This window comes from Oratosquilla oratoria, chromosome 18, assembly GCF_046742065.1.
Source record: "Oratosquilla oratoria isolate Oo_2021 chromosome 18, ASM4674206v1, whole genome shotgun sequence".
Lineage (NCBI taxonomy): Eukaryota > Metazoa > Arthropoda > Malacostraca > Stomatopoda > Squillidae > Oratosquilla > Oratosquilla oratoria.
In genome coordinates this window covers 18,953,536-18,971,712 of record NC_134794.1, presented here as the reverse complement: position 1 = coordinate 18,971,712, position 18,177 = coordinate 18,953,536, and the positions used below count along the sequence as shown (strand labels likewise).

Below are 18,177 nucleotides of genomic sequence, written 5' to 3'. Positions count from 1 at the left end.
CAGGCTGCTGCTCAATTGCAATGGCCACTTGTCCTGTTATAGAACGACCACTGTGCCTACACAGTCACTTTTGTGGATTATGACAAGGGGCTTCTAGAACTTATCTTCTGCCACCCCTCCTACTACCACCTTCACGCAGTCTCTGCGGGGGTTTAGAGTTCTATGCTGGAGAATCTAGTGGGAGGGAAGTCTGATAGGCATCAACAGTGCTTGTCTCAGTCGGCTACTAATAGGGCGTGGTTTATCAAGAGTACGTAGAGTGGGTATGAAAGCTGTTGGCCTTGTTTTTCCATGTCCAGTCAAAGTCTCGCCTAAAGATCTTGTTATCCTCTTAGTAGGGTGATGAAGTGATGAAAAGTTGGAATGGTTATGTCGTTCCATGGATTTCGCCATTATGAACGGGTATCCATGCAATTTATGGCCTGTTGCAAAACGTGACTGTGAAACTTAATACCATTTGAACCACATGCACAAAGTTCACATACCGGTGAGACTTTAAAAACTGACAGCAGCACCTTACGTCCAGAGGGAATTCAGCCTGTTACAGATGTGCGTACATTGCACTGATCTCCAACGGAAGAAATCCTCATTGTTGCCATGCTGGCTACGTTGCACAGCTTCGGACACGCCATGAGCTTATCGAGCTTGATGACGTCAATGTAAGCGCGTCTGCTTATACTTGTACGTATGATGGTTAATAAATCTGAACAGTACCATTACATATGGGGAATGTCAACCGTCCTGTAAAATGCAGCATAGCAAGTCGTTAAGATCCAGACAGACTAGACTGAAAGGCAGAGGGCGTAGCTGTAGCTATGGTCAACTAAATGGTCACTATTAGTTATCAGCGTCCGACAGACTTCAAAGGCATGGTGTAGAAAAAGAGAGTAAAACTTCTGAATATTCTAGTTCATGCAAAGATACTTCCTCTCTCTATTAAAGGCCTAGTGATCGTGGTTCGAATCCCGCACTCCCTCCTGATCACCCACCCCATTAGCGTGCATGGTACTTGAGGTAAGACTGGTTCAGCCGCATCCACACGCCTACTAGTTTGGCCTCTTGCATCTTCAAACATAAGCAAGACTAGATTGAATATATTCCAACTTCGTTTTATTTTTCTTAGCCGATACGAGACCCCAACTGCCGAATACCTTAATTCGGCTTTTCTGTAGACACGTCTCCCCCCTTTTTAAGGGGGTGGGGGGAATCGTTTAATAGTTTCACTTTATTTTTGACCAACTTCCAAACCAACTGGTACACCAACACCCGTGTATTATAACTTCTACGGGTTTAAGCAATTAACGCGTCAAATATATTATTGTAGGTAATGAAACTGCATTAAGTTTTTATATGTATTTCAGAAAACGGAGTACATATGTCACCATGTTATTTTTTTTTAATCTTTGGGTGTTAACAATATATGATGCGCAAATTCACGTACAGTAAACAGACAAATGGTGGTGCCGCAAATCCATTCAAATTCTAGCAAACTGGATAGGTTACAAGGTCCTTATGCATTCAACTTGGCCTTCGCCATCTCGCCGAACGCCTTTGCTCCATCTCCGTTACACTTAGCGTAGTCTGGTATACTTCGGCATTTCTCAAGCCAGGCTTTCACACGGCTATGAGCTTCGATGTCTATTCCGGCAGCCTGAAATTTAATTTACTGTGTATAATCTGCGGGAATGTAATGCAAAAGCACACATGTGTACAAATAGCGGTCCATATGTGCAATACCGAATAACTTACAACGAAAGTTTCCACAGAAGCTACAAGAACGCAATCTGCTACAGTCAGGTCGTTTCCAACTGCATACTCGTGTCCGGTCAAGTAGGTATCCAACCATCCAAGAGCCTCTTGAAGTTTGGCCAACTTCTCGGGGTCAGGCTTATCCTGGCCACGGAACATGACAGGGTACTGTGGGCAAAGGAAGTCCGTTACATTCATACATTCTCAACGATACTAACCGTGCACCGCCACGGAACATGACAGGGTACTGTGGGCAAAGGAAGTCCGTTACATTCATACATTCTCAACGATACTAACCGTGCACCGCCACGGAACATGACAGGGTACTGTGGGCAAAGGAAGTCCGTTACATTCATACATTCTCAACGATACTAACCATTAAACCAATTCAACAACACTCATCACTTCATTCATACATTATAAATTGGCGAAATCGTTAAATTTCATTTGTAAATACTGTAACAGTTGAAGTAATTTACAGTTTGAAAAAAATGGATTAAATTCTGCAAAATTTTTACATTTACACATTCTAAATGCTGTACTTTACTTTCACAATGCAGTAAACGTTAAATTCATTCTAAACTATTACATGTTGGAAAAAAGAACACCACCTCGTCCTCAACTCTCCAAGCCAAAAAGACCGTTCAACTGTAAAATTGACTGACATCGTTGCCAAGTACGTTAGTCTCTTTTTAACTAGTGCAACAGGGATTCATTTGCACTTTAGGTGTCTGCAACATCACGTGCATTACATACCACGTATTCGCCGAAACGGTAGTACAGCGTTCCCATATCGAAATACAGGAAGCGATCGATCAACACGCGGACACTAGGATCTGCTGGGTAGAAGTTGTCTTTCCCGTACTTCGTGGCCAGATAAGTGCAGATTGCGCGGCTGTAAAGAAAAATAACGTATAAAAATAATACAGTCGGCAATATCTGTCATCTCCCTACCCCAGCATTAACTGAAGTGTGCAAAGTGAAGAAAAGGATTAATACACGAACATTTACAGAGCATTTTATAACTCTTAACAAAATATGATCACTGTCCTATATATATACAACACCATCTTGGATCAGTATCGCCGTAGGTATTGGAGCAATTTGAAAAACCCATCCCACCATACTCAACTATAGGTCTCAAAGAAAGCTGGAAATGCCAGCAAAAATCCTACCTTTCCCAAAGTTTAAGTTCCCCGTCCACCAAGGTGGGAACGCAGTGCTGAGGGTTGATGGCCAAGAACTCTGGTTTCATCTGCTCACCGGCAAACAAATCCAGCTTCTTCATGTTGAGATCTACGCCAACTACCTTTGCCACCAGCATCACCGACCGGCATGGTGCCGAGACGTCCATGTAGTACAGATCCATTGTGATGATCCTTATGCTGAAAATGCAGATCATTTTAACATCTAGTAAATAACATCAGTAATGCATGAGTGACGAGTGCGTAGCGGGAAGGAAAGTGACGCGTCTAGCCTCACTTTCTTGGAGGGTAACGGCTGACAGGACGAGACGGGGAGGTCGTCATACTTGCGCAAATGTGATTGCAAACATTCAACATATTATGTCAGGATGTTTTACACATCACTGTCCATTTTTACACCTCATGATACACAACACCCCCACACGGTAAAACCATCCCTGTGCATTAAAATTAGGCAAGTAAAGATACCGAGGTAATTCCCTCCCCAAGACATCCAAATCAGATTACAAGCTCTAACAGCTTTCACCTTTACTGGCTTAAAGTCTTGTACAGCAATGCAATCGATTTCACACACTCGCAGTTCGTTAGTTTGCGTATTTATTCTCAGGTTGCAGCCCACAGCACTTATTTTTTCGAATGCAACATCTTTTCAATATCCCCTGGTATATAATAACGAAGCTACATCATGAAGTATATTACTGCAGTATGACATTTACGTTCAGTTTGCAGAATGATGATCAGATATCCCAAGTCTAGTCAGAGATAGTCACTGAACACTTGATGGCAAGTGAGGCTATTCAGGTATAATCAGTCCTTCCGTCCGTAACACTATATATTGATAAGTATCTAGGGTCTAAATATTTGGCTTACCTTTACTGCTATATGTCAAAAATGGAATGAAAATACATCTCGCTAACTTCAGCACTAAGGAACACTGCAAACTTGCTCAACACGAGATAAGATTAGAACTTATTAAAAATATCGACCAAGAAGCGTTTGCAAAGGTGGTAACGGCCTTGCCATTCATACTCGCCAAACGTGCCGTTTGGATATATGAAGTCACTAACATGGACTGTCCATGTACAACCCAATCTCTAAAACCATTACTGTAAATAGCACCATATTTACCATAAACAATAACCCATAATTACGGTAATACCAATAATGTTTATTTTTGTTCGAAGAATACCGACCCTTCAACTTCCTTTCTTTCCTACCAGAGATTCTTACCGTGCTCACACGATGAGATCCAAAACAAGACTGCGGGAGTGAGGGCGAGTTTGCTGGGAAATGTCCTTACATTTAGTTGTCCTCACAACTACCAAAATATCGCTAACAAGTTTTGCCTAACATTTACTTTTACGATTTTTTTTTAGAATAAGCAATGTATTTGATGTGCACATCAAAACACTCAAATAGTACTGTTGCTATTTATGACCAAATACGTAATAGTAGCAAATGTTGACGAAAAATCGTAAACGTTAACGGTTTTGTAGATACACGCCTTCAGAAGTGTTGGGTAAGTCCCCACAAATCGGAATTCTTTTAACACGTTGACAAACTGACCCGTCATACTTAAAATTCCTTTTTACCTTATCCAACATTTTTTTACATTAGCTAATATCAGACTTAAAAGTGAAACCATTACACGTATCATTGTTGTTGTTTATATAAACTATCTTACCAGCACTTTACTTACCGTGGTATACGAACCCTTTTAGATTTTTGTCGCTTCAGTGTCCCTACCACACTGACTGGCACCAGCGAGAACTGGCGAGTTGCACATTCCTTCCGCAACTACTCCAACCCGACAGGATGACCCCATGAAGCTCTGCCAGTCACTTCCATCTTTAATGGCAGTCTCCCATTCGCGGCTTAAAGCAAGCGATCCCACCCGAATTTAAAATTATTCGCACCACATTCTTCAAGTTGGAGTTTGTTTTCAGCTCTACATCTTGTAACGTCAGGCAGTTCATATATTTTAGCTTCATAGTATCATTGACCTCATGTCCGATTCCACGTCATAAGCTCGCAAGGCAAAAATTAGCAAGATTTTTTTTTATACCTTTTCTTTGTCAAATTACCGGAGCTGGGCGCGTTTCTAAGTGCGTTCCGCTTTAGTTCGGTCGCGGGTCGCGTCCCCAAACTATGTAAGCAATATAGGTACCGGTATAGTATGTGGCTACCTTTTGGATGTGACCCACGAATTTTTTCTTTGGTATAGTATGTGGCCTACCGGACTTTAATAGTATGAATCTGTCTCTTAAGCTTTAAAGGTTTGGGAGCGCTAACCGCGGCCAAACTAAAGCGGAACGCACCAAGGAACGCGCCCAGCTCTGCAAATTACTTTTATATTATACATACAAAAGCTCACATTCTTTGTTTTCTTTGTTAGATTACTTTTTATATCATATACATCAAACGGTATAAATACACAATAAGTCATCGGAAATATTCTCTCCAATCTGATGCAGTGGTCTCACTAAGGACGCCTTACATAGACCTACGCCCAGTTACTAGCTTTATTTGCATGGAAAATACTACTGCGTTTCCATTTCTTATCTCTAAATTGGAATATATCCTCTACAAGATTTCTTTCATAGTGCTCTGCCCACTGCATCAGATTGGAATGACTATTTCCAATCTCTAATTTATGTATGTTTTAAAAAGTAATTTGATAAAGGAAATCTTAAAAAGTGTGAACTTTTGTATGATATAAAAAGTTATTTAATTAAGAAAATATAAAATGTGAACTTTTGTATGATAAAATGTAATTTAATGACGGAAAAAAACTTTCGTGTTTGTTTGTGTGTGTGTGTGTGTGTGTGTTTGCGTGTGAGTGTGTGTTTGCGCGCGCGCGCGTTTATTTTACCACGAAAATAAAATCATACATTTCAAGGTTATCACAGCTTACATGCAACCTGTGTCGGGTTCAGCCTGTCACGAGCTCGCAAGGTTGTCTTCATCGAGATATCATCAGCGTAACGACATACCTACGTACTGAACGAAGTTACAGACGAGCGAGTACGAGGCATGATGACTATTTGAACATGTTGAATTGTTAAGTCATGGTTTTTCAATTCCAGGCCTTCAGGCAGGCCTGTATCAAATACAGGCGGGCAGAGAAACAGGCAGAAGTTAATAATCACATATTATCGGTCAGAGAAACAGGCAGACAGGCAGAGTTGACTGGCAAGCACGTAGGTGGCCAAGCGGCCAGCGAGCCAAGCAGCAAGCGGACAGGGAAGTCTCATTTACGGGCTGCCATGACGTCATGGACATGGCTTCGTGCGATGTGCATACTCAGAACATTATGATGTGGGACTAGGGCACAAGGGAATTAAAGTCAAAAGAAGCACTCTTTCATCATGTGTAACTGTCACGTCCACATAAATATTCATCTTGACTGCTGGGCTATGGCTAAGGAAACAGACTGACGCGCAGATTTGTAATTTCGGAAACGTAAAACACAACTTGACTAATAACTACGAGACTTTTTCGACGTGCGTGCAAAACTCCCATAGCGGATGTTTGCAATCCCTTTCACTTCCGGGAAGTTTAAACGCACTTTGGCCAAAAAGACAAGTCATAACAGACCATTGCTCGCTGCCTGGGAACAGTGCAATTCTTGCCAGCGATATGGTACTTAATCAGTCGGCATTTTCAAGGCCAAATGGAGTCACAAACCTCGCTTGATATGCCAACAAACGTCAGATACTTTAATTAGTTATACACTGCTTTATCGTCTCCTAAATCTGCTCTGATTTTGGCTGCATATTATTCTGCTATCATTTTAGACAATTAATAAACCCATCAACTATGTGTTGCCAGACATCTAAAGATAAGAGAAAACGTCGGTTTTTCATTGTTCAATCGTATAGCACAGCATTTCATTTGTTCACCAGCATAACAACGATCATATTCTAACACTTTAAATATATTATTGAAGAAATATACAAGGGGACATGTGTTGTAGCTATATACAGAAACCGCCATATGCACGATAGGAATTGTTTTGATTGTGTTCAAACGTGTCCCATGAAACGTTTTCGGTTTGTTCAGGAATGCTGACACTGACGACGCAAGTTTTTCATTGTCTAACACAATAGTGTAAGAACAAATAAATAAAAATCCAGCTTAGCGAGAGCAGTAGTGTCGTGAATCGAAGAGCTTCAGTATATGCTACATGGTATGTAATATAAGAAAAAATATAATTTATTAATCCTAAGAAACAATCATAAATGATGGTCAGATTGACGTTATAAACAACTTTTGCTCTAAATGAAAATCGCATTTTACGTCGTTTTGACCTTGTCTCTTGACCTAGATATTAGATAACTGATAGGGAATCCTTGGAATCATCTTTACAAAGTACCATAGTACGATTATGATTAAAGCAAGTTAAGACACCAAAATTTGTGACGTCACAAACGTCCAACGAAACAAATTAACATAGTTGTCTAATGTACTTTCAACAACTAATGAGCAAATATACATGTACACAAAACCACGACCACGACCGTGGTAAATAAGATGAGCAAATACACATGTACACAAAACCACGACCACGACCGTGGTAAATAAGATGTCTATCACTTTCATATCGACGACAGATCCCATGCACACAATGGGAGGAATATGCAGGTTTTTTTTTTTTTTGTTTTTTTGTGGATCTACAACAACGCTTATAGCATAGTATCACACGAATTCCTCTCGGTACAGTCACTGAAAGAAACGGGAATGTGAGCGCAGTAAAGAAAGAGAAAGAGAAAGAGAAAGAAAAAAAGAAAAAAAGAGAGAAAAAAAGAAAAAAAGAGTGTGTGTGTGTGTGTGTGTGTGTGTGTGTGTGTGTGTGTGTGAGTGAGTGAGTGAGTGAGTGAGTGAGTGAGTGAGTGAGTGAGTGAGTGTGTGTGTGTGTGTGTGTGTGTGTGTGTGTGTCGGGAGGAAGCTAAGCGACCCAGTAAGGTGGATTCCCATGGTAGAGCTTTTGCATCTTTCAGCTGCAAATAGTACAACCTGGTGCATACTGTAAATTCTCATGCATTGAACATCAATCCAGAATGACAAAATTGTTGCGAGTAACAGGTGCCCATACATATTTTTTAACAACTTGGTGAAGAAAATGCGGAAATAATTCCCAACCGCGAGAAAGTTCTGAAATACGCGGAATTTCACGCCTCAGGATGTTAATACATTTTTTACATTTTTTTTAGATGGGCTACTTTAGGTTAATGGTCTAGTCTTGTAGATTTTGCTGTTAAAACAATGACCAGTCTGAGGACACCACACATATTCTGCCCGAGCTTCACGTGGTCTGCGATCAAGCTCGTTGCTGCTCATCGTGAGGTTGGGCCTGATGGGACTGGAGGCCTATCTGGGATGTTGCCCAGGAATGTCTAGCCTCCCCTTGAAAACCTCGGTGCTAACTCCCGTAGTCCTTATCTCTCTCGAGTGACAGTAAACACTCTGGGTGAAGCTTTCGGCCTAAGTAGGCTTCAGTCGCTGGGAGCATCTACTTATGAGCCTTCTATCGCAGGTCCTACCAAACCTGGGATGGCGTTTGGATACCTCCACCTTCATTCTATGATTAGTTAGGTGTTGTGCCCCCCCCTCATGACTTTCCAGACGTAAATCACTATATAGTGCTCTTTGCGTATCTACAGTGAGAGTTTGAGGATCTTCAGCCTCTCCCAGTATCATAGACACCTACTCGTAAATACCCTCTCGACCTGTTCAAGTTCTTGTATCTCCTCGAATTTGTCTGGGATGCAGCACGCCAGCTTTGACACTATCGGGGTTCTCCACAGAATTAGCAAATTTTGGACTAAGGATTTGTTTCTTTGAGATAATCAGACATTTTTCTTAACAAAACTTCGATCTTGAAACAATGTTGCAATAGTGAGCAAGTCAATCTTAAGGATTTCATTATCCCGTATGGGAGTGGCCTTAATTCTTATGGTGTAAGGTTTTTAGTGGCATCACCACAGATCAAAATCCTGGATCATTCTTTTAAAAATGAAAATGATCCCTACACTCCCTCCTGCCATTGTCCCCAATCAAGACCACTTTAATTTTTTTTATTTGCTTGTTTTGTTATCCTTTGTCTGTTTGTTTATTGTTCTTTGCTTGATTCACATTTATTATGTTATGTCAATTAATTAATATTTACTATTCACCTGTATCATTTAATTATATGCATTTATTTCATCTATGATTTATATTATATTTTCCTTTATATTATATTTTTATCTATTTATTAATCATTACTAATTTTTTTCAGCATCCGACCTAGTTAAGGACTAAAAGGTCTCCGGTCGGCATGCTCCGCCTATGTATTTCTCTACATTTCACTCGTAATTCGCGTGTAATATCGAATCAATATTGGAATACTTCTTATACCTTGATCCTTGTTACTTGTATTTCAATATTATGAACTTCAATTTCCACCCTTTTTTCAATGGTATTTTTGATAATGTTGAGAAGTGATCAAATAAAAGCTAGATTCTCATACCACCCCCAAAAAAAAAAATTAAATATAAAAATCTCCCACATGGCCACTTGAAAAAATTGATTGGATGATCACCATCCATCACCATTATTATTTATAAGTGGCCTTACTATTACTTTAAAATTCCCGTTCTTGCAATACCTAGATCCTAGAGGTCTTTCTAAGACCAATGGAATTACCTGATGTAGAATTTTATAAAACATGACACTGCTACAACTTAAGATTCCTTGAAAGGGATAGCATACTATGTAGTTCAACTACATTATTTAGGTACCCCGGAATCCGCGCGCGGCGCCACTGTCGACCATGTAATGTTTACGTCGCCATTTCTTGCGGACCACCAGCTTCTGTTTAGTTAATTTGAATGCTTCCCGCGTTCAGCGGATGCGCAATATAATTAAAATTACCTTGTTGTTTTGCAAGTATATGCCCAATTCTTTAAATAGAAAATGTCTTCAGCGATTCGAACGGAAATTTGGTTATCAAACTCGGTAACATAGTTTTCCGAGTAAAAATATTAAGGTAAGGTATCACTAAATATTATTTAAATGTACATAAACGTGTTTATCAACCTATTTTCTCCCGGATATGAGAAGCTTAAGAGCGTTGATCACTTAATGTTTGAGCTTAGGGTCCGCACATATAGGCATATCACCCATGAATCTTAAGCGTCCAGTTCGTATTTGATTTTGTTTACACCACCATTGACGACCAAAACCACACAATGACGGTTTTTGCTTAAATGCATTATTTATATATAAAAAATAGCACATGGTTGCATTATTTGACATATTTTCTTCAAAATGTGTGATTTCCATGTAAAATGATCGAAGAGAAGTTACGTTTTTATCCTCTGCAAAATTACTAACCGGCAACCAAGGCCGACCAAACCAAAACGCTGGCTTTTGCTCAAATGTATAATTTTAAATAAAAATTAGCATATGGTTGTATTGTCTGACCTATTTTCTTTAAAATGTGTGACTTCCATGTAAAATCATCAAAGAGAAGTTACGTTTTTATCCTCTACAAAATTACCAACCGCCAACTGCCGACCAACGTCGACCAAAGCCAAAACCACGCAATGACGGTTTTTGCCCAAATGCATAATCTATATATAAAAAATAGCATATGATTGCATTATTTGACATATTTACTTTAAAATGTGTGAATCCCATGTAAAATCATCAAGGAGAAGTTACGTTTTTGTCATGCAAAAGCCGTCATTGGTTGGGTTTGGTCGGCGTTGGTTGCCGGTTGGTAATTTTACAGAGGATAAAAGCGTAACTTCTCTTCGATCATTTTACATGGAAATCACACATTTTAAAGAAAATAGGTCAAATAATGCAACCGTATGCTATTTTTTATATATATATTATGCATTTGAGCAAAAACCGTTATTGTGTCGTTTTGGTCAGCGTTGGTTGACTTCGGTCGGCGCTTAGCGAGACCCACCATTGACAGCTTCATGATTGCCATGAAAAGGCAAATATGGTATGATGGAGATGTCTCACATTGTTTTTGACATGCTCATGTGATTTGTTAACCCTTAAAACCCAAGTATGCCGAATTTTAATTAAATTGGACCAGTGGTTTAGAGTTAATGTGTATTTCTTTACCGAAATCTTTACAAAATACCACCCTTAATTCTAACACTTTGTTATGGTAAAGTCTAGCCAAAAATGCGGGCTAAAAAAATAATTTAAAAAATCGTATCTCCCTTATTTTTCAAGCTATTTCAAAAATTTAAAAAGCATTTTGTTTCTAATAAAGTTGTCTTTCATACGCAACAATAATTCAAGGGTTATTTGTTTTTTGAAAATTTTGTGGGGGTACCTACATTATTAATTTTGGACGAGATCCAGAGAGATTTCTACTGACCTGGACAACAAAAATTTGACTCTTTTTCTCAAAGTTTCTGTAATTTTTCTTTTACTGTCGTCTCCCTAATTCAGTTCCTCCTTTATCTTTATACTCGTGTCTTTTAGATTATTTTGACAAGGTACAAATACTTACATCGTGTTCATTCAAAAGTGACCGTAAAGTACATCTAACTTTTAAAACAGTTCATAAAATTATTATTATCATATTAAACTTACATTGTGTTCATTCAAACGTGACCGTCAAGTAAATCTGTAACTCCTTTATTTTAGCTACATGCCACAATCAGTACATCAAGTCATTAAATATGGACAAGGTTGAAGGTAAACACCGACTTTATTTCTAACAGCAAACTCTTGTATAAACAAATCTTCCAAACATAAAAACGCGGCCTCGCGATTACTTTTGAATTAATAACTCGTCAAGTTAATTGTGGAACTTAGTAACTGTAGACAAATATAATCAAGTTCTTTTGGCAATTTATAATAATCTCGAAGTTTCGTAAGCATTTGTGATCGAACGCATCCATACAAGTATACACCCCTGTTCCTTTGCTTCTTTTTCAATAGTTGATAAAGTATAGGCAATTTTCATGTTGAAAAATAGTTTACTTGTTTTTCATTTAACACATACCATAACTATATTAAAGTGACACAAAGTTGTTACATTCTAGTATTCAAATATACTCACCTGTTATACCAGACGACCGCCAAACACAACCTGAGACCGGGTAGTAGACTGCGCTGAGCCTGTATACATAACGGCCAAAATTTGGAGATGCCAAATAGTTTTGGTTTTTACCAATTAAAAGGTGGTATAAAAGTTGTTAAGCCCAAACTTGCTTATCCTGTCTTATTGGTGTAATAAGATCACGTATCTCTATATAAGTTATGAACACAATTATTATGGATATATCACAAAATAAATAAAATTGTGAATGCATTGCATGATGTACATGCTAGTGTCATCCTACGTTGTACATTCTTAGGGTTTCATTTGTTGTTTAAATATTTCGATTGTTACGGACTTTCGTCAGTTTAGTGGAACAATTTATAACCATTGTTTATGGGTTGTAACGTGAATAAAAACGTTGCCATATTTATTTTATAAATACTCGGTATGAACTACGGTGTTGCCATCATAAACCGCCAGTACTTTTCGATGCACCCTTTTAATTATTTTTACTGAACATATAACCATGAAGTGGGGAGTTATAGTGTTTGTACATAACGAATACTAGTACATTACATTAAATTATAAGATGAACATTCATTAAAGACAGGCCAAAATGAGGCCAATATATTTTAATAAAAAGACGAACTGGTAACTAAAGCATGCTGGTAGTAATAGAAAAATCTAGTCATGCTGACGTGGTTCTTCTTTGACAGTAAATGCATGTTAGGTGGTATGTGAAACGAATACAAAAAAGGATAAAACAGTAGAATTAATTCTTGACGTATATTTTCAATAAAAAGACGAACTGGTAACTCGCTGAAGTATCATGATGCCGGCAGCAGCAAAAGAATCTAGTCATGCCGAAATGGTACTTCCTCAACAAGTTTGAGCGGGGGAAAAGGTGAGGTGATATGTGGTGAAAGTGTAGAGAAAGGACAAAGGAATGTACCCACCAACAATTTCACCGCCCAATGGCGAGCGTTTCCATCGGAAGAATAAGATCGCCTGGCGGCAGTCGGAATAAATGTTCTAAACATGAATCGTGGCTAATGGTTTTAATCATGATGGGTTTCAATAAAACGTTGTTGCCGTTGGCTGATTAAAATCGTCCGGTGGCAATCAAAATATATGTAGAAGTGAATAGTAACGATAAAGCGAAATGGGACGTGGTTTTCCTACATAAAGCTCAAGAAAGTCGCCGACATTGGTCAGAGTATCAAAGAGCTCGAGGACTTTCTCATAAAAATTAAACCCTCAGCTTGAAAGGAAGGAAATTTAGTGAGGGCCCTGGTATAATCATATTTACCAAAAATAAAATAAAAGACGGATACGTTGTAGAGATAACGAAGGCGATAAAGCTAGAAGGGGCGTGTTCTACGAACATACTAGAATGTGGGAAGGGGCGTGTTCTACGAACATACTAGAATGTGGGAAGGGACGAGACATACGAAAGAGATTGAAACTTATCGTTCACATGATAAGAGCGATGAATGACAGGTACCATGGGAATATTGTAGGTCATTGTGATTCTTCATTTTATTCCGAACGCTGTCAATGACGTAGCCCCAGCTGTCATTTTGCAGGCTTGTCCATAGGGGAAAGAGAAATATATTGCTTACTCTTGCTCAGGACGGCCATGACCATTTTTTATCATAGAAAAACATTATGACACTGATCAACTAAAATCTCGTAAGATGGAAAGTGTACTATGTAGTCAGACTTTATTATATTTCACGAAATCCATGCATGACACAGGAATGCATTTCTGTATTGAGTTGACTAGGAGGGTTCGTCTGTATGAAGACGGAAGGGAAAACACTTTACGATGAAAATCATGGTGGAAGGAGAGCGTGACTATAAGATCCTGCGATAGCTAGCAGAGGAAACATTGGGTTTGACTCAAATTGATTACGAGAATGATGACAGTAAAAACGTGGCTTGGACAAAGACTGGTGAATGATTTATTGACGATATTTGTAAACGACATGGAAAGGGAAAGGAAAGCCATGATTACGTTATCTGACAGAATTCCATCATAAGAAGTATTGATACAGGATTTTTAGTCTATGCACCACTGACAAGAACATGGAAGGAAGCCGAATAAAAATAAATAAAATAAATGAATAAATTTATGAATGTTGGAGTCCGCTGTGCACCTTCAGAAAACTACTTAAAAATATAGTCATAGTGGGAGATTATAACTGTGGAGAGGTGAATTAGGAGGAATTGGAACTACGCTGAAGTGATGAATCGCAGATACACTGTTCAATGTAGCAGTAAAAATTGTAATGATCCAAATAAGTCGGATGGACAAGATATTGAGGTGTAGACACAGCAGTGGTTGGATTTCTGTTAACGAAGGAACCTAATACCATTGAATCTCTAAATTCCGAGTACCTTATGGGCAAAATCGATTATGTATTCCTCGAGTTCCTCATAACAGTAGGGAACAGAGACCCAAGAAATAAGTCATATAGAAAAGGCTGGTACAATTATGTCAAGAGAAACTTGACAAAACTAGAGAAACCCCGTGAAGAAACGGACTGGAAAGAAGTCAGACAAGTGAAAAGTGGAAGAAATTTAATGATTTGTGAAGTAGGTTAGAAACACTTCGGGCGGACAGCATAGCTGAATGTAAAAATGTTTCATAATCGGGAACAAAGAGACGGGGCTCTACGAGCAGTTCCTAGCCTGTATATTACCAAATGAATACACTTGTATCGAAAGTTCTCGAAGTATGGACCACGCAGACGAGTAGGAAGGAAAGTTTGTGGCAAAGAATCGAGTTCTTCCTGATGTCGAGGTAACCCAGCATGATCGGTAAGGGTCCAAGGGAAAGGACAAAGACCCACGTGAGGAAGGAGGGGAGGGGGAGGTGGTTGGAGGTGGAAGCCCCTGCAGGTATTTGGAAGATCTTAGTAGGGTGAACACTTCCTGGAAGATGCCTCCAGGTCGGCACGTACACACACGCACTCACGCACACACACACACACACACACACACACGCATACACACAATCCATATGAGAGAAGACTGAAGGCAGTGGGTCTACCAACTTTGAAAGATCGAAGAGAAAGGTGATATGATTACATTATTTGAATCTCTGAAGGGGGTAGATTTCATTGACAGAAGTGATCTCTTGATCAAAGATGGGAGGGATTTAAGAGGTTATGGGAATAAATTAAGGAAGAGCATATGTCTAAAGGATGATTTCCGGATAGATACACAAATACCTAAAATAACTTAGAAAGTGATAGAGCCCAAACTGGAACGATGCATGGACTTAAATCTCAATATGATAACTGGAAATCAGAAATACAGAATAAATTGGAACTGTACATGAATTTGAGGCTAGTTATGATCAATTTGAGAGTGGAGACAGGGCTCTACCAACATAAGTCCTTTTCCTATATGCTACAATAATAAATGCAATTAGATAAACACACACAGGCACACACGACTCGTGGCGCATTGGTAGAATTCCCGGCTGCCACTACGGAGGTCCGGGTTCGAATCCCGCCCAAGGCTAAAATAATTTCAGTATCGCTGCGCTGCAGGTCGTTACTCCAACTCTCATGGGCGGGGAGTTGGGTATGTGTGTGCGTGTAAGGTCACAGCATTGCCCATAGATCGGTCATATATGAGCTCTGAGCTCTCTTCCGAGAGGGAAATAGCTGTCGATTACAAGTCTAACACGTGATCCAAAGACCATGGTGAAACACACACACACACACACACACACACACACACACACACACACACACACACACACACACACACACACACATGCATTGCCCATAGAGCAGGCCACATACTGTATGAGATCTGAGCTCTCAACAGGGAGGACAATAGCTGTTGATCACGAGTACAGCACGTGATTCAAGACCTTGGTGGTGAATCACTCACGTTCAAGGTCACTGAGGACAGTGCAGATAAAAAAAAAAAAAAAAGGCCGTTGATTTGAAATGTTTATCAATAGAGACAGTGACTGATAGTGGAAGGAACCTGGTGTTCATGGAGGGGTGGTTCTCGTGTGGAGATAAGAGTCTCAACAAAGAATTACTGTGAGATTCACCATGGTCTCGGACAACGTGTCGGACTCGTGATCGACAGTTATTAACCTCCCGGATGAGAGCTCAGAGCTCGTTTGACCGATCTATGGGTAATATTGTGACCTTAAACGCACACACACACACACACGAGAGTTGGAGTAACGACCCGCTGCGTAGCGATACTGAAATTTCAGCCCTGGGCGGGATTTGAACTCGGACCGCCGTAGTGGCAGGTGGGAAATCTAACCACTGCACCACGAGGTGTGTGTACGTGCGTGCGTGTGTGTGTGTGCGCGCGCCCGTGTGTGTTTGTATGTATGTGTTCCTAATTGTATCTTAATCGTAATATATAGGATAGGAAACTATGCTCATGGGGTTTCGTTCCTATGCCTCCAATGATCGATCAAAACTTACTTTATAACCACTTACAATACACTTGTGTTCGCATAACCAGGGCAAGTGGCAGTCATTGATAACGGTCTGGGGTCGAACCCTGGGGTAGTTTAGTGAATTTTCTACTTAGATTCCATGAACCCCAGTGGGTTAGGGGGTTGGGTACGGTTCTAATTTTAGTTTTATTTGAGTGGTCATGACAATATTGTCCAGTGGGCTCTTAGTGGGCTATGAAATGTCCTTAATAGGTCTATAAACCAAACATTAGTGGTAGTTAGTGGTGCACAGCGATATAGTTTCAGAATTAGTCTCCAAGATTAGCAATTTACAATTAAGGATTATATGAGGAAGGTACTGTCTCAACCATCACAGAATACCATAAATGAAAATTCGGTGGAAAGGCTATCTTATTAAGGAAGTTCTGATTTGTTCTTGTCATGATTTTTTTTTTTTTTTTACTGTCGTACTTGATATTTAGCTGTAAATGTTGTTTGGTGGGTATAATGTTTTTATAACATTCTTTTATCCATTTGGTAGACAGTGCCTTGACATTTTTTCTTTCTCTATTCATCAATCTTTATCCATGTACGTATTTGTTTATTTATTTATACTTGTGTATTTATCTCTTATTTCTTTCTTTATTCGTTTATTATCATTATTTCTTTGTCTATTCAATAAATTTTCGTAATTCGGAAACAACCAAAGGTGTATCTATAATCTGAATGAAACAGCTTGGCGTTAGCCAGTATAGAATATAAAAAGAAATGGTGTCTACTGTTATGTCTATATGCAATTTCAGTTTCATTGTTGTGCCGATGACTCGGAAAGGGGTACGCTGCTGACGTCATGTCGTCGTGCAAGCAACCACTCTCTTTTGTGTTGTGTGATATAGTTCCATACCTTCATAAAGTGTACATAATATATTCACACTTGTCTAGATTCTTCCTACAAATGACCATATATCTAAATTCTTCGTGTAAATAACTAGTTATCACCTACATATTACAAAACAGACGAAGCATTTGTACTACATTCAATTTATATTTATTTAATGATTGTTCTATCAAGGAATGGACGTATGTCATGGCCCTTCCCCAGAACTGAAAGGTTTGCAATCTTCGACCGTAGCTGGAAATCCTGAAAGCGTATTGTTTCAGGTAGTTTTAGTCTCTCAAACAACACCAAACTGTTGAGCTGGGCCTTATTATTGTATTGTCAAGAAAAAATCAGTATACTCATTACAGATTTCCAATTAGGTTTATCATATGAATTTCGGTCAATTAAAGAAATATTAAGTTCTGGGTAAAAAGAAACGTAAGTGTTGTTTCCGAGAGAGCATGTTATTATTTCTGTGATATGATTTCAGATTTTGAACTCTATTTTGCATTCGAATATGAGGATAAAAAAATGGCGTCACTAACAAAATACCAACACAATTTCTTTGAAAGAATGTCGAGAAAATGTTCCTAGTGTAGTCCTGAGAATGGACAACGAAACGTTTATAATGTCACAAAATATAATCAATTTAGATTAAGAGAAAAATACATGATTTAAATAGCATAATGACCCACAACTTGGCTGTGTAAATCTGATTCAAGAGAAAGTGGATTATGAAAAGCTGACAGAAAATAATCATGGTTCCATGAAAGTTAAACACATTTTCCAAACAAACCAAATGCATTTGTCTATAAAAAATGCAACTAGAGTACATTATATA

The 18,177-nt window shown here is 39.0% G+C and overlaps 1 protein-coding gene across 1 annotated transcript; it reads right to left on the bottom strand.

The window, feature by feature from the left end:
* Positions 1–1,338: 1,338 nt before the first annotated feature.
* On the bottom strand, positions 1,339–12,178 carry LOC143035106 (glutathione S-transferase 1-like). The gene is made up of 5 exons (XM_076201671.1): positions 12,031–12,178; positions 2,925–3,134; positions 2,506–2,644; positions 1,750–1,917; positions 1,339–1,651 (listed from the first exon to the last, which is right to left on the bottom strand). Exons 2-5 carry the CDS (start codon positions 3,116–3,118, stop codon positions 1,511–1,513), a joined length of 642 nt encoding a protein of 213 aa, XP_076057786.1. The 5' UTR covers positions 3,119–3,134; positions 12,031–12,178; the 3' UTR covers positions 1,339–1,510.
* Positions 12,179–18,177: the final 5,999 nt, after the last annotated feature.

Bases quoted from the DNA above. Each gene is read 5' to 3' on its own strand.
- LOC143035106 (XM_076201671.1), bottom strand. From the start codon at position 3,118: ATGGATCTGTACTACATGGACGTCTCGGCACCATGCCGGTCGGTGATG. The intron at 1,918-2,505 runs GTATGTAATGCA...CTTTGCCCACAG, and splicing joins ACCGTTTCGGCGAATACGTG to TACCCTGTCATGTTCCGTGG. The intron at 1,652-1,749 runs GTAAGTTATTCG...ATTAAATTTCAG, and splicing joins CTTCTGTGGAAACTTTCGTT to GCTGCCGGAATAGACATCGA.